Genomic DNA, 15,960 nt, shown 5'->3' on the forward strand with positions numbered 1-15,960 from the left:
AGCCAGAATGTGATAGGATAGGAATTTGAGATGTAATACCAGATAGCTTTGAGAGCAGTATTGAAAGTGAGAGTGAAAGTAAAAACACAGAGTGAGAGAATGGTTTAACGGATAAAAAAATGAAGAGTTAGTTCCAATGAGTGAGATCGCACGGTTGCGCAGAGTGATACACCGGGCGAAGCAGCAGCTGGAGCAATTGCAAAATTGTTTACCGAGCGCATCAGCTAATGAAAAGTAAATGTATGATAAGAAAAATAAGAGTATGATCGGGAGTGTAAGAAAAATGAAGGAGCGAGTATTGTATGGTGATTCATTAGTAAGAGGTGTAATAGATGAGAGTTTGTTAAAATCGTACTTACCAGGTGCGAAAATTAAGGATGTAAGTGAGTCTATTAGAGCTCAAAAGCAGAAGGTGAAAGAAATCATAGTAGTAGCAGGAACAAATGATTTAAAAGGAGAAAAAAATTGCTATGAGAGAGTACTTGAAGGAATTACTAGAGGGAGCAAAGAGTGAGAGAGTTAAGATAGTGAGTCTGTTTCTGTGGCATGACAGAAAAGAGTTGAGAAGAGGGCCATAATTGCAATGACTCTATGCACAGGTTATGCAGGAGTGGTGTGGAGTTTGTGGATGCATAAAGTGAGTTTGATGGGTGAAAGGATTTATACAAGATGGATGGTTTGCATCTGAATAGATTTGGTGTGCGGAGACTGGAAAAAGTGTTGTTGAATGAAGTGAAAGTGGATGTGTAGAATCAGGGAAACTAGAGTTATTAAAGGGGGGGGGAAGAAGTGGATATGCAGACTTCAGGGAGGCAGTTGAGTGTCAGAATGTGTATAATTTGCCCAAGCTAGTATGAAGGACAACAAATCAGAATAGGATAGTTAGTATAAGGCATCAAGATAGGGGTGGGAGTAGCGGGCTTCTGCATTTCATGTATACTAATGCCAGGAGTATTAGGAACAAGAAGGAAGAATTTTTGGCCTTGGTTGGCTCTTCCTGGCCACAGGTTATTTGCATTAGTGAAACATGGCTGACAGAAGATTATATAGCTAGTGGGATAGAATATGAGAGGTATAGTGTGTTCAGGAGGGACAGAGAGAATAAAATGGGGGAGGAGTGTTACTGATGATAGCTGATTAACTGCAGCCAAGGAGAATTGAAGTTGAACTGCAGGATAGAGAAAAGAGCACATTTGAGGCCATTTAGTGTGAGATTGAAACTAGCAGAACAAAATATACAGTTGGGTGCTGCTATAGACCAGGTGATGGAATAGATGGTGAAGGTAGTATGCATAAGCAAATAGATGCAATGAGCGGAAGGAGGGTAATTAGTATGGGGGATTTCAACTATGGTAACATTGATTGGAAGGAGGAGGAGAGGACACATGGGAGGAAGGAATTGGATTTTATGCAGTTATTAAGGGATAACTATCTGCGACAGCATGTAATGGAAAACACTACGGATTAGAGAGTGCTTGACCTAGTAATTGCATCTGAGAATTTGACTGTAATGAATATGACCACATTGCCACCAATTAGTGAGAGTGATCATAAGGTCTTGACCTGGGAGGTGGCTAAATGTGTGGAATTTTCAATTAAGAAAGGGCATGTGGAATTACCGGGCTGGTAAGCATGACAAGCTTAGGAGATTGCTTGGTTCAGTGCCATGGCATGTAAAACTGCAAGGGCTGGATGTTGAGATAGTGCATGGGAGGTGGTTAAGGAGCGTTTGCAGGAGGTAATGGCTGACTGTATACCTAGAGTCCGAATAGTAAATCAAGTAGGGATTAAATGGATGAATAACACCATTAAGCATGAGCTGCAAAAAGAGAAACAACTGTGGAGGGAATTTAAGGAGAAAGGTGACCTGCAGACACAAGAATGGTATAAAGCGCAGGCCAGAAGGGTAACGAGTGTGGTAAGAAAAGCAAAAACGGATTATGAAAGGGAATTAGCCATGCAAACTAAAGAGAATCCCAAACAGTTTTTTCGATGTGTTGCAAGTAAAAGAAAAAATGTATACGGCAGAATGATTTTAAGGAATGCCAATGGTAGGGAGGTAACCGAATCAGTCGATATAGTGGAATTACTGAGAGAGCACTTTGCAAGAGTATATCATCCAGGTCGTGATATTGCAGGAATGAAGGAACCAACAGCTTATATGGGAATTGTGGTGAATGAAGTGGAAGTGAATAGTCTATTACAAAACCTTAATGTGAATACATCTGTGGGATTGGATGGTATACCAGCTCGTGTCATACGTAAAGCGGCTAAAGAATTGTCAGTGCCTTTGACCATTTTGTTAAATTTGGGTCTCGGGTCTGGGTTAGTCCCAAGGGGGTGGAAAGAGGGGAAAATAGCTCCACTGCATAAAGGAGGTTCCAAAACTGCTGTTGCAAATTACCGACCAATCAGCATATCAGGAGTCATTGTCAAGGTCTTGGAGAAAGTAGTCAAGAGGAAAATACAGGAATGGATAGATGAAAATGGGATACTGGATGGGGGACAGCATGGTTTTGTGAAAGTTAGATCATGCCTCAGTAACTTGCTCACATTTTATAACACAGTGATGGCTGAACTGGATAAGGGTAATGGGTTTACAGTGATTCTACGGGACCTAGCTAAGGCCTTTGGCAGGATACCAAAGGAATTCTAATCAGTAAACTGCAGCATATGGGGATGGATATAGGGTTGGTGAGATGGATAGGAGGGTGGTTGAGGGAGAGATATCAGAGAGTAGTTTATTCAGGAGTAGAGTCCGAAAGACAGCCTGTAACTAGTGGTGTGCACAGGGTTGTTATGTTCTTGGACCACTACTATTTAATTTGTTCATTAACAATATAGGAAAGGATATGAGAGGAAGTGTTCATTTGTTTGCTGATGATGCAAAGTTGGGTAGAGCAATAGTGAATGCACATGATGTCAATATTTTGCAGGATGAGGTGGATGGTTTTGAGGACTGGACTAAGGAGAATAGATGTTTAATTTAATGTGGCAAAATGTAAGGTTATGCATTTTGGGGTGAAAAGATTAGCAGCAGTATACCACATTGGTGGAACTGTACTCCAGGAGATTGACGAGGCCAGGGATTTGGGAGTGTTGGTGGATAGGGAGTTGAAGTTTAGGAGGCACATTGCAAAAGTGACTAAATCAGCTCATCAAATCACTTGGTTACTGAAGAATACTTTGACGAGCAGAGACAAGCAAGTTATTGTTCCTCTGTATCGAGCCTTGATAAGACCCCATCTAGACTATTGTGCCCAGATCTGGGCACTAGGGTTTCTTCTTGATGGGGAGGAGGTGGAGAGGATCCAGAGGTGAGTGACCAAGACAATAGCAGGTCTATGGAATGAACCTTATGAGAACAGGTTGAAGATTTGTGGGTTGCAGAAATTGGTTGATAGGCAGAAAACTGGTGATATGATTGAGACATTAAATTACTGTCTCAATCATATCAGACAGAGGATATTTTTCAGAAGGACTGGTGGTGGGAGGACTATGGGGCCATCCATGGAAACTGGGCAAGAGTGTGGTTAGCAAGGGTGTTAGAGCTAGGTTTTTTACTTGGAGAGTGGTGAATGAGTGGAATAAGCTGCCAGAGTCTGTTATGGGTGCCATGACTGTAAATGAGTTCAAGGTGAAGTATGATAGATACTGTGTGAATGTTGAATACTTGCATGATGTTAGGGCCTCCCTCGATGAGTCTAAAGACTCCTTGGAGTTGCCCGTAATAATAATAATAATATAGAAGCTGTTAACTTCACATCAATTACTTTAGTATCCTTGATACTAAGGCAACTTATGTGAAGTCAACAGCCTGTTTATACAAGGAGACTAGGCATGAAAATACTTCATTCAGAAACTTTTCCTGCTTATCCTTGGGTAGGGATTGAAACTAGAATATGATTTCTTGTCAAGTATATCTCTCTCTCTCTGCTCGAATATGACAATCCTAAAGATTGTCATATTCGAGCAGAGAGAGAGAATATGTGCACTGATGCAAGGATAGATTCATTTATTCAGAACTTTCAGAATTTATTCAAAACTAAGACAACAAAATCTGACAAATAATAGTAATAGTTTTTCATTATATTACTATGTCTACCTTTACATTTTCAGAGAGCGGACTAGAGAGAATAAGAGAATCTTCTGATGGAACTTTTTCTCTAAGTACTCCTAAACGTATAGATGAATCTGAAAATGGATAAAGTTCATGCTTTTATTTTAAAGTGATTAAATACATATTAAATAATATGCCCCTTTAAATAAGATATTATTTGGATTTAAATTATCTAACATTAAATTATTTAATAAATATTTACTGAATTTTTCATTCCTAAATTCATAAGTAGTACACCGATTTTGTTATTGCACTTTCAAAGCTGTAAGATTTTGGAATGAATCCAGACAAGAGAAAGTAAAGTAATATTGGATCTCTGTAATACTGTTATGAGGATGCAGTACAAGAATGTCACTTACTATTCTTGCAAGTAAAAGAATAAAAAGTAATATGATGGGCATGTATAAGATGATGATGAGTTTATATAATGAAGATATTATTCTGAGAGAGAGAGAGAGAGAGAGAGCCAAGACAAAGTTGTATGAGGGTGTAAGAAAGAGAATGGGAAATAGGTGTTTTCTGCTTTGAGAGTGTTGGACAAGTGAAATGAGATATAGTAGACTGTGTAGCAAGTGCAGAAACAGTAAATGAATTTATTATTATTACTATTATCTGAGACCTCCAGGGAGCCAAGGACTCATCGATGGAGGCTATACATACCCAAACCAGTTGTTATACCTTCACTTAAACTCATTCACACTAGACATACTACCTACTCACTAAGGCAAACTATTCCATTCACTCACTGCTCTGAGAGAAAAATCTAGCTCTTACCGTTTCCTTAACTGTGAACAAACTTAACTTTCATGGATGCCATGTGCTCTTTCCCCACCTTCCATACAACAAAAAATTTCATCACATTATATTTCATAATACCCATTCCAAAGTCTGTATCATATCACCCCACTTTCTCCTATTAGCCAGTCTGTAGTCTGCATACTCACAATCTGTTCTTATAATCTGAATTTCATAATCCTGATATAATCTTTGTACTCTTCTTTTCACCATTTCCGCAGCTTCTTTATTCCCTTAGAATCCAGGAAACCAAATCTGTGCACAGTAGTTCAGGTGTGGTCTCATCAAGATGTAAACAGGCAAAATGACTTCCTTATATGTCAAGGTCTGCTTCAACATCACAATTATTCTATGAGTTGTATTTTCAATTTTTGCTATGTGACCTTTGAACTTCAAATTCCTATCCATTATTATTAAGGCCTCCAAGGAGTCAAAAGACTCATCACGGGAGGTCCTTCCTAGGAAACACAAGTCTATCAAGACTCATCGTGGGAGGTCCCTTCTAGGAAACATAAAGTCTATCATACCACTCATTAAACTAATTGACTGTTCTCGCTCTCACCACTCTATCAGGCAATGTATTCCACAGTTCAAATACCCTCCATGCAAAGAAACCACTCCTCACCCTCTTGCACACAGTTTTCTTTTGTAACTTCCAGGGATGGCCCCTTGTCATCACTCCTTCCCACTGTTCAACCAAGCAAAAGAAATCCCCAGTGTCAATCTTGTAACTACCTCTCAACAGTTTAAAAGTCTCAATCATATCACCTCTCCTTCTTCTATCCACCAAACTCTGCAGTCCACATTCCCTCATAACTAACATTGTACAGTCCTGAAACAGTCTTTGTTATCTGCCTCTGTATCCTTTCCTCAGTTAATTTATCCCCTTCAAATTCTGGGGACCAAATCTGAGAACAATAGCCTAAGTGTGGTCTGATCAGGGTCTTATACAACGGAATGATAACTCTTTTACCTCTGCAGGTCAGCATCCTTCTCATTATTGCAGCAATCCTCTATGTTACCTTCACCACCTTTGCAATATGTCCCTTGAATTTCAGGTTTCTATCAATCATCAACCCCAGATTTCTTGTCTCCCCTACTTCCTCCAGTGCTGTTCCTTGCAGAGTATAACTTAATCTGTCTACCCATTTCTGTATTTGAATTCTTACCAACTTCTCTAAAATCATCACCACCACATCAGAGATGCAGATAGTTAGACATATTAGTTTTTGCATAACCCTTGTACAATGAAACTATCATGCATTCTTTTCATTCCTGCGGTATCTTTCCTGAGCTGAGACTTAAGTTATACAAAGGCCTAGCCAATTCAGCTGAACATGCCTCTAGTATATGTGCTGCTATTCCATTTGTCCCTAATGCCGAATTCTTATCCAGATTATGCAACATCTCTTCAACCTCATTCTGATGCACCTGTAACTCTTCATCCAATGTAGTAGTAGTAACACTGTGCATCATATTACATACAACTGGTTGATATATCTTAAAGTGAGCACTCATTAATTGAAGAATCTTATTAGCTTCTAACATTAGAGTACCATCTGGATTCGTAAAGTTATTCTTCCACATCCATTCTTCCTTTTACCCACAGCATAACAATAAAACTCTTTTAGGATTGCTTTTAGCCTACATTGCCAATTTATTTTCATATTCTGATTTAACTTTTTGTACAATCTTTATATATTTCACTCTTATTCCCATGATATTCCTTTCACATAATATTCTTCTTATGCAATAACTAGATCTAACACTCTGAAACCCCTAGTACATTTCATCATATGCTGCCTCAGGTAATTATTCCTAGTAACTGCATAAATTCCATTTCTTTCTTCCCATGTGTCATCTCCTCTTTCCAATCTATGTTACCATAGTTGAAGTGTTCCATAATAATAATAATAATAATAATAATAATTATAATTATTATTATTATGCAATGCCTCCAGGGTGTCCAAAGACTCATCAAAGGAGGGCACCTACTCTACAACTATCCGTTTCCACCACTCCACCAACCGCAGCTATCTTCATCATCTATACCAGTGGTGGCATACCTTTTTATGTGTGCATGCCAAAAATTCACAAATCGAGTTGCTGACATGCCAGGGCAGTTTTTAATAGGGGAAAAATTAAAAAAATCAGCTATCAGCTAAAACCTTTTTGTTCCCGTACAGGAAGTAGGCGAGGCCGTTTACCCTATCTAACTTTTGGAGACTGAGTGGGTAGTTCAATCTCCACTGGCAGCCAATCAGAGAGATAGCTGGCCCAAGGCTATCACTAATTGATCGGCACGCAGTGAAGAGAGACAGTACAAGTGCTGACATCTCGTGGTCCCTAACCTTAACACAATGTATTTAATGTCTGAAATAATGTGGGTTCTACAGTCGATTTTCTTGAGTTTACAGGATGAAAAACCCGAGTTTTCAGGAGAAAAAACCCGCTTGCCCGTGCCAGAGATCGACCAACTTGGGAACCGGTCGAAAAAAGGCTTAGAAAAATTTCCTCTAGTCGCCGACTAGATTCGAAACAAAGTCTTCCTTCGTGTGGTCAAGCGCCATGGTGTGCAAACGCCACATCCACTGAGCTACACAAAATTAATTTAACTTAATTAATTAAATTAATTAATTAATTAAACAAATATAAAAGTACACCTAAATTAGTTATCAATCACTAGACTAATGAAATCTTGTAGCATATTGCAGTTTCCTCAGGCCAACATCATTAAATTAATTTGTGCTAATTTTCATTGACATATTCTATTCTGATCACCAAAAATGTATATTATTCAGTATAAAATTGATTTTAATGATGTTGCTTTGAAAAAAAAAAAAAGAGTAGTGAGAAAAATATTTATGCGTTTAACTCACCATAGAAGTCAGCTGAGCAGGGGAAGCAGCAGAAGGATGACAACTTGTCACAGAAACGCTTACCATATTTACCTGAATATAACTTGTCCTCGCATATAACTCGCACCCCTGATTTTACTTTACGAAAAAAGACATTCAAACGTTTTGCATATACCTCTCACACGAAAAATGTTTAAACATGTTCATGTCGAGGTGACAGTAACTCGGACCCCACAGTTAACAATACGCCCTCCCCAACAGCCATTATACTGCAGATGCAAGAAAAACAAGTAGTTTTATTGTGTCCCTGAATAAGGTAAGGAGGCTTTTGCAGTCTGTGTAATATATTTCTCAACAAATAGTGCAATTAGAAACAGCTGGAATAAAAACGGTGCTAACTAATGAATCACATGTCCCCTCTCACAGAAACTATGCTGTATAGACTCAAGCAAAACCACAGTATCTAACTAAAAACTATTGTCCAATTTTTCAATTACATGATATAAGTGTTTATTTTATTGCATTTGAAATCCTCGATGTCATTATGACAGACCACAAAGGCTAACTTCAAATAAAATTCTACCATGAATTAAAACATGGCAGTTTGCCTGCCAGCTCAAACATAAACAGGCAGCAATAAAATTCAACCAAAGATTGAAACTTCGTGAGTTGAGCTCACCAGTAATGAGAAGTTCCATGGAAACGATAAACGACACCCCATCCTGAATGTGTTAAAACTAAGAAATATATGGTGAATGTTGTTATGACAGTTTTCAGATGTTATGGAATTTGGTTGAAGAGAATTAGTATTTCAACAAAACAACTGTCGGTTGCCTTTGTCTTTGTCTTCATAGCTGCTCTCTCGTGTAAACCAAAATTTAACTTGTATGTATTGTAACAATTAAAAAAAAAAGGTTGAATGATATATATAAGCATATAAAAGGATATCAACTGTAAATCGTTGACATGCCAGCAAAAATTCTCGGACGTGCCACCTCCGGCATGTGTACCATAGGTTCGCCATCTAGGATCTATACTAACCCCATCTATTGCCAACCACCACCACTACTAGTATTTCACAGACAATCACCAACGTCCATGCCCACGGCGGGATTCGAACACGCAGCCTTTTGGTTGGAGAGCGGATATGCTAACCACTCAGCCAACCAGGCAAGCTAATTATCTCTCCTCCACTCATTGAGCTTATTTGCTGATGTATAATATCCCCATCATCCTTTACATCTCCTGGTCAACAGAAGCATCCAACTGTATATTTTGTTCTGCTGGCCAATATCTGAAACCAGATGGCCTCAAATATTCTGAATGTTCCTGGCATTAAGATACATAAATGAAAAAGCCCTTAGGCCCACCACTGTCCTGACACTTTATACTAACTATCGCATTCTTGTTTGTTACCAGTGGTACTAACTTAGGTATTTCATGCACATTCTTACACTCAACTGCCTCAATGGTATCTGTGTCACCAGCTCAACAGCTTCTCCCCAAAAAGCTCTAAAATTCTAGTTTCCCAGATTTTGCATATTCACTTCATTCAACAACACTTTTTCCAGACTCCATTCAGACACCAAATCCATTCAGATGCAACATATCTGATTCTAATAGTCAGGTTTTACTAATGCTAACACTCTTAGGCCACAACATATTCAATAAAGCAATGAACTCAAACCCCTTTGTTGTTGATACTCCTGGCATTTCTAGATAGACATAACAAATTATCACCTAGACTTAAGGCATGTGATGTGCATAACAGCAGCTATTCATAACAGTGCTTTGCAGTATAAACAACACCAAAAGAAGAACATTATTATTATTATTATTATTATTAAAAAAGACAGGAACACATTGAGGGAGGTCACATGGTACAACACCAGCTGTCATATTTGTTCTTGAATTCATTCACATAACTTGCACACATAATATCTAATAGCAATCCATTCCACTCACACACACCACTCTATGAGAGAAAAATCTACCTCTCACCCCCACTTCTTGGTAGCATTAATTCCCAACTTCCAAGGATGCCTTCTCATCCTTTTCCCACCCTCCATAAAATGAAAAGTTCCATCTATTGGTATCCTGTATAACTCTTTCATAAGTTTGGTAAGTCTCTATCATATCATGATAGAGATATGATACAGTCTACAAATTCTCAATCTGTCTTCATAATTAATATTACACAATCCCGATATCATTTTTAACACTCTCTTTTGCATTCTCTCCACTGCATCAGAATCAATCACTATGGAAACCAGGAGACTAGACCTGCACACAGCAGTCCAAGTGAGGTCTTATCATGGCCTTGTAAAGAGGCAAACTGACTTCCTCCTCTTTACATGTCAAGGTTCATTTTTGCATTGCAAATATCCTCTGAGTTATATATGCAATCTTTGACATATGGCCCTTGAACTTCAAAACAACTCCATGATTCCTAGTCTGATCAGTGTCTTCTAGCATAATCTCCCACCAATATAATATGGCACTGGATATCTAATCACACCGAAGTGCATGGCTTTACATTTATTAACACTGAACTGATAGCCATTTTCACATGTCCACAATTCCAACCTATTCAAATAACTCTGCATTCCTGATTACCCTGCCTATCTTTGCATAATCAGGAAATAGTCACCTGTCAAATTCTTCCCAATGTCATTAATGTACAGATTGAATAACAATGGACCAAGGATTGATCCTTGTGGTACACCACTGGTTACCTCAAATCATGCAGACTTACATTCCCCATATACAACATTTTGATACCTGTCAGTCAGCCATTCTCTTATCCATGCCAATATTTTATAATCCAATCCTATATTATCCAATTTATGCAACAGTCTTCCATACTTATCCTCTGAGTTGTATATGCAGTTGTATATTCTTTCTACAGCCTTAGCAAAATACTGGTGTATCATGGGGTCTCCATTCCTATTGTTTAACTCAGTGGTAATATTATAATAGAATGTAAGCAAAAGTTGTTCAACGATGACCTTCCCTTGGTACACTCATGCTGTTCATTGCAAAGTAGAGATTCTCTGTCAATCCATTTCTGAATCTGAGCCCTAAATCTTCACCACCACTCAAGAGATACTCATAGTTTGATACATCAATCTTTGTACCACCCTTGTGCAATGGGATTACCATACATTTGTTCCACTCCTGTAGAATCTTCCCTGTCCTGAGACTCAAATTATACAGCCTGGTCAAAGGAATAGCCAGTTCAGCTGAACACTTTTAGAATCTGTGCTGATATCCCATGCAGTGAATAACTAGCAAGGAAAGTTGGAATATTTAATCATAAAGGGGAGGATGGCCTCGTAAAAAGGCCTCAGTAGAGACTTGATCAAGATCAAATCTCTTGGATATATTAAGAGCAACCATGTAAATTTCTTCAAGCTTTCTTTTTCATTGTGTGTGTGTGTGTGTGTGTGTGTGTGTGTGTGTGTGTGTGTGTGTGTGTGTGTGTGTGTGTGTGTGTGTGTGTGTGTGTGTGTGTGTGTGTGTGTGTGTGTGTGTGTGTGAAAGGACAATGTGCCCTTTGAATGGAAAAAAAGACCAGGGTTTGATTGGATTCTTGTCATGAAGAGATGAATTTATAGGGACTTTTTTAACTAGATGTTTAAAAGGAGTTAGATCATTTCTTATGAAGGGCAAAATTTTTTTTCTCCTTCAAAGTTCATTTTCATCATGCATACAAGCAAATCAGCCAGAGAACTGAAGTAGTGTGTGTGTGTGTATGTGTGGCTGGTGGATTATGTAATGTGTAGATGATAGTTTAAGTAGTGCACATGGTAGGTTATGTGGAGAAGAATGCCCTATAACAATTGGAGTCCATGGAAGTGTCATATGATAATAATAATAACAATCATTATCATAAAACATGGTTTAACGAAGATAAAATGATGATAGAAAGGGCAAGAAGGGGGAGGGGGAGAGTGCTGATGATAGCAGGAGAATTAAGTCCACAAAAGGTAAATATGAAAGAGGGAAATAGTGGCACTGGTTATGAGGCAGTGTGGTGTAATATGGAAGTTGACAGGAATACATATTTAGTTGATGTTGCTATAGGCCAGGGAATGTGAAGGATGGTGATGAAGAAATGTATAAACAACTTGGATTAGTAAACAAAGGAAGGGTAATTATTATGGGAGATTTTAATTATGGCAGTATAGACTGGAATGAAGAAATAGCATTTGGGAATAAGGAAAATGAATTTCTTGAGAGATAACTATCTCACGCTGCATGTAAAGAGGGCACATGAGGATTGAGAGTTTTAGATCTGTTCATATTGTCAGAGAATGTAATTGTGAGTGGGGTTTCACACTTTCCTCCAGTTGGTGAGAGTGATTATGAAGTGATCACCTGGCTTGTGGCTAGCTATTTGCAGACTTCTGTGAGGAAAGGATAATATATGTGGAATTATAAGGCTAGTGATTATGACAAGCTGAGGAGACAGCTTGGAGCTATAGCATGAAATTAGGAGTTGAGCAGTAAGGAAATAAATGCTACTTGGAAATTGACAAAGAAATACATAACAGCATCAATGTGTGAATATATTCCAAAAGCCAAAAGGCTGAATAAGGTAGGTGTAAAATGGATGAATGAGGAGCTTAAGCATGAAATCTGGAAGAAGAAGATACTTTAGAGGCAGCACATGATGAATAATGGTAATAATCAGTTTCATAAAGAGTGTAAAGAACAAGCCAAGAGAGTGACTCAGTTAGTAAGAAAAACAAAAGTGCAGTATGAGCATAAATTGGCAAATCAGGTGAAGAAAACCTAGAGAGTTTTTTTTAGATATGTGGCAAGTAGAAGAAGAATACTCATGGTAAGATAATGTTAATGGATGAACATGGTAGCATAGTAACTTCTGCAGAAGACATTATTGTTAAGGTATTCAGTGATCAATTTATAAGGGTGTGTCACCCTGATGAGGGTGGAATCATATGGAAATTAAGTGTACAGGACATAGGAGAGGATGGCTTAATTGTGAGTGAGCAGGAAGTATTTGAGAAATACCTTGATGTTAATAAAGTGATAGGATTTGATGACATATCACCAGATGTCTTAAGGAAATGTTCCAGAGAATTAGCAGTAACATTGGCATGCTAGTTTAATAAGAGTCTTACAATGGCACGGGTTCCAAGGGAGTGGGAAGAAGGTAAAAATTGTTCCACTGCAAAGAGGTGGTGATACGGCTGTGGCTTCAAATTATAGGCCAATCTGTATATCTGGAGGAGTTGTGGTGAAGGTACTAGAGAGATTCGTGAGAAGTAGGATACAGAACTGGGTTTAAAATAGCAGTATTCTTTGTGGTTATCAGCATGGGTTTGTTAAGGGGGAGATCATGTTTTACTAATTTACTTATGTAAATTAGTAAAACAAGCAACAAGGTGAACAAATACACTGGACAGAGGAAATGCATATACAGTGGTGTACTTGAATTCTGAAAAAGCTTTTGATAGACTCTCACATGACAAACTATTAAATAAATTTAAACAGATGGGACTGAATAACAGACTTCTGAGTTGGATCACTGACTAACTGTCAGATAGGTATCAGAAAGTTGTATATGAGGGATGCAATATCCTGTAAGAGGAAGGTCACTAGTGGTGACCACTGCAAAGGTGAGTTTTGGGGCAACTGTTGTTTTGGGGACCATAATAGTGATATGCAGCTGTTTGCAGACTATGTAAAACTGTGGAGAGTAATGCAGACTGAAGCAGATGTTGTGGCCTTGCAGGAGGACTTGAACAGATTGCATGAATGGACAGTTAAGTGATACTGTCAGTTCAATGTTGTACAGTGTAAGATTTTGAAATTTGGTAAGCAATGAGGGGAAACTTTAAAAGATGTAGAGGAAATGAGGAGCCTCTGTAGCTCAGTGGGTATAGACGAAGCCCTTTGGTCGGAAAGACCTGGGTTCAAATTCCCGTCAGTGAGGTGAGGAACCTTTATCTGGTCTCTTTCGATGAAAGGTGAGTTAGCCAGTCTCATATGTAGGTGGGCAGTTTTTTCACTCGAAAACTTTTCGTCCCCCAGAACAGGCAAACTAGCCCCAGAACACATGCATCTACAAACACAGGACATGCATAGGGCCAACCACCTTATCCTCGAGTTACGGTTGCAGTTGCAAATTCATGGAAAGGTTGTAGGCACTTAAGTGCCTCTTAGAGCCACTGATAGGAATAGAGGAAACGAGAGATCTGGGAGTGGAGGTGGACAAGGACCTGAAATTCAGGGGCCACATTGCACAAGTTGTGAAGACATTCCATTGGATAATGGCAATGATGTGGAAGACCTGACATGCAGAAATAAAGAGGCTATGATACCTTATACAGTGGTATCATAACCTCTTTATTGATCAAGCCTAATATGGATTACTGCATACAGATATGGTTGCTGAGTTTTCATGGTGATGAAAATATGTTGGAACGGATCCAGAGAAGATTCACAAAGTTTGTCAGTGAATCTGGAATGTGGAGTATGAGGTCAGATTGAGATTGCAAAGTCTCGTGAATAGGAGAAAGGGGGGAGGGATATGATTGAGACATATAAGCTAGTCAGGAGTTGTTATCGGGTTGGCATGGAAGAGATTTTTCATGGAATGAGAGGGGGGGGGGGAGGATTAGAACAAGAGTCCATTGTAGGAAACTGTATAAAGAAGGTGTGAGCAGAGGAGTGAAGAGAAAGTTCTTTACATGGAGAGTGGTTGGTGATTGTAATGCATTGTCTGAGCGTGAATGATTCAGTGTGTAAACACATTGAATAATTTTAAGGCACAGTTGGATGAGCATTGCGCAATAGTATGTACCTCCCACAATGAGTCTCTGACTCCATGCAGGCTAGATGTTAATAATAATAATAATAATAATAATAATAATAATAATAATAATAAAACTCCTGATATACATACTCTCAAGGGATGTACCAAATTAGTCTGTTTTGTCAGATCTTACATTCTAACTTGTTAAGGCATTTTTAATTGAATTAATCATGAATTCCTCTAGGTCTATTTCCTACAACTCCTCGAAGAAAACACTTATTTTGCTCTTTACTAACTTTACTTTCCCATTCTGTTTAAGTGACAATACCACCAGTGATTACCTCTGATCACACATTCCTGAATGCTAACAATGTCAATTTCCATCCTGATATCTTCATTTTTAATGTAATTCTGCCATTGATAACATCTAATCACTCTGCAGATTTTCTCATTAACTCTCAAATCTGTGTTATACAATCTTTGATCAGCTATTTTATTACTAATAGAGCTCTCAGATCCATAAGTTAAAGCTGATATGAACACTTGTCTTGTATACAGCTACTTCACTGTGCTAATTTGTACAGCATTGGTCAGCTTGATTTGGCCAAAATTTATTGGCATCAGCAAGGCCTTGTTGACAGAAAATTATTATTATTATTTGACACCTCCAGGAAGTCTAAAGACTCATCGAGGAAGGGCACCTGCCCTACAATTTTGTCTCGACCACTCAAACTGACTGCAACTACACCAACACCATCTACCACCAACCACTAGTATTTCTACAGACAACACAAACATCCATGCCCACAGCGGGATTCGAACCTGCAGCCTTTTAGAGGGAGAGCAGATGCACTAACCACTCGGCCAGCCAGGCTGGCATATGATATATGGCAAATGATATACACTAAGTGCCACTTTCTTAGGAACAGCATTTAATAATGAGTGGGATGAACTTCTGTCTTAAGAATGGCCTATAATGACCCGTGGCATTGATTTAACTATCTGAAATGTTCCTCTAGAATGTTTGTCTGCACCCATTGCCCACTTCATTCCAGAAATGCTCCATTAGGTCGAGGTCTAGGGACTGAGCTGGCCACTGAAGTAAAGGAAGCACACTGTCATGTTCCTTGAACCAGTTTAACACATGTTAACACACTTTACTGGAAGTGCTGTTGTTTAATTTGTACATTAATGATACTGGAGGTGAGTTTAACTGGAGATCTATAACTGTTTGCAAATGACGCTCAACTGGAAAAAACAATGAGCTGTTAAGCAGATGTTGTGGCTTTACAGGAGGACTACAATAGATGGCATGAGTGGGAAAGTGAGTGTAAAAGTCAGTTCAATATTGCAAAGTGTAAGGTTCTGGAATTTGATAGGCAGTAATGGGATGCAAAGTAAAC

General features: G+C 38.6%; 1 protein-coding gene across 5 annotated transcripts in view; it reads right to left on the reverse strand.

Annotated features, from left to right (window-relative positions):
- Positions 1-15,960, reverse strand: part of LOC150105922 (liprin-beta-1-like) — a 268,087-nt gene that overhangs the window by 90,615 nt on the left and 161,512 nt on the right. For 4 of the 5 annotated variants that reach the window (XM_090394411.1, XM_090394410.1, XM_090394408.1 and 1 more), the window contains one exon: positions 4,106-4,194. In XM_090394411.1, coding sequence (XP_090250537.1) covers positions 4,106-4,194 — 89 coding nt within the window. The remainder of the gene's footprint in view (positions 1-4,105; positions 4,195-15,960) is intronic. The other variant, XM_090394409.1, reaches the window with a different exon arrangement.

The sequence above is a fragment of the Typopeltis vanoorti genome, chromosome 6, assembly GCF_054136105.1.
Source record: "Typopeltis vanoorti isolate ZY-2024b chromosome 6, IOZ_Tvanoo_1.0, whole genome shotgun sequence".
NCBI lineage: Eukaryota > Metazoa > Arthropoda > Arachnida > Uropygi > Thelyphonidae > Typopeltis > Typopeltis vanoorti.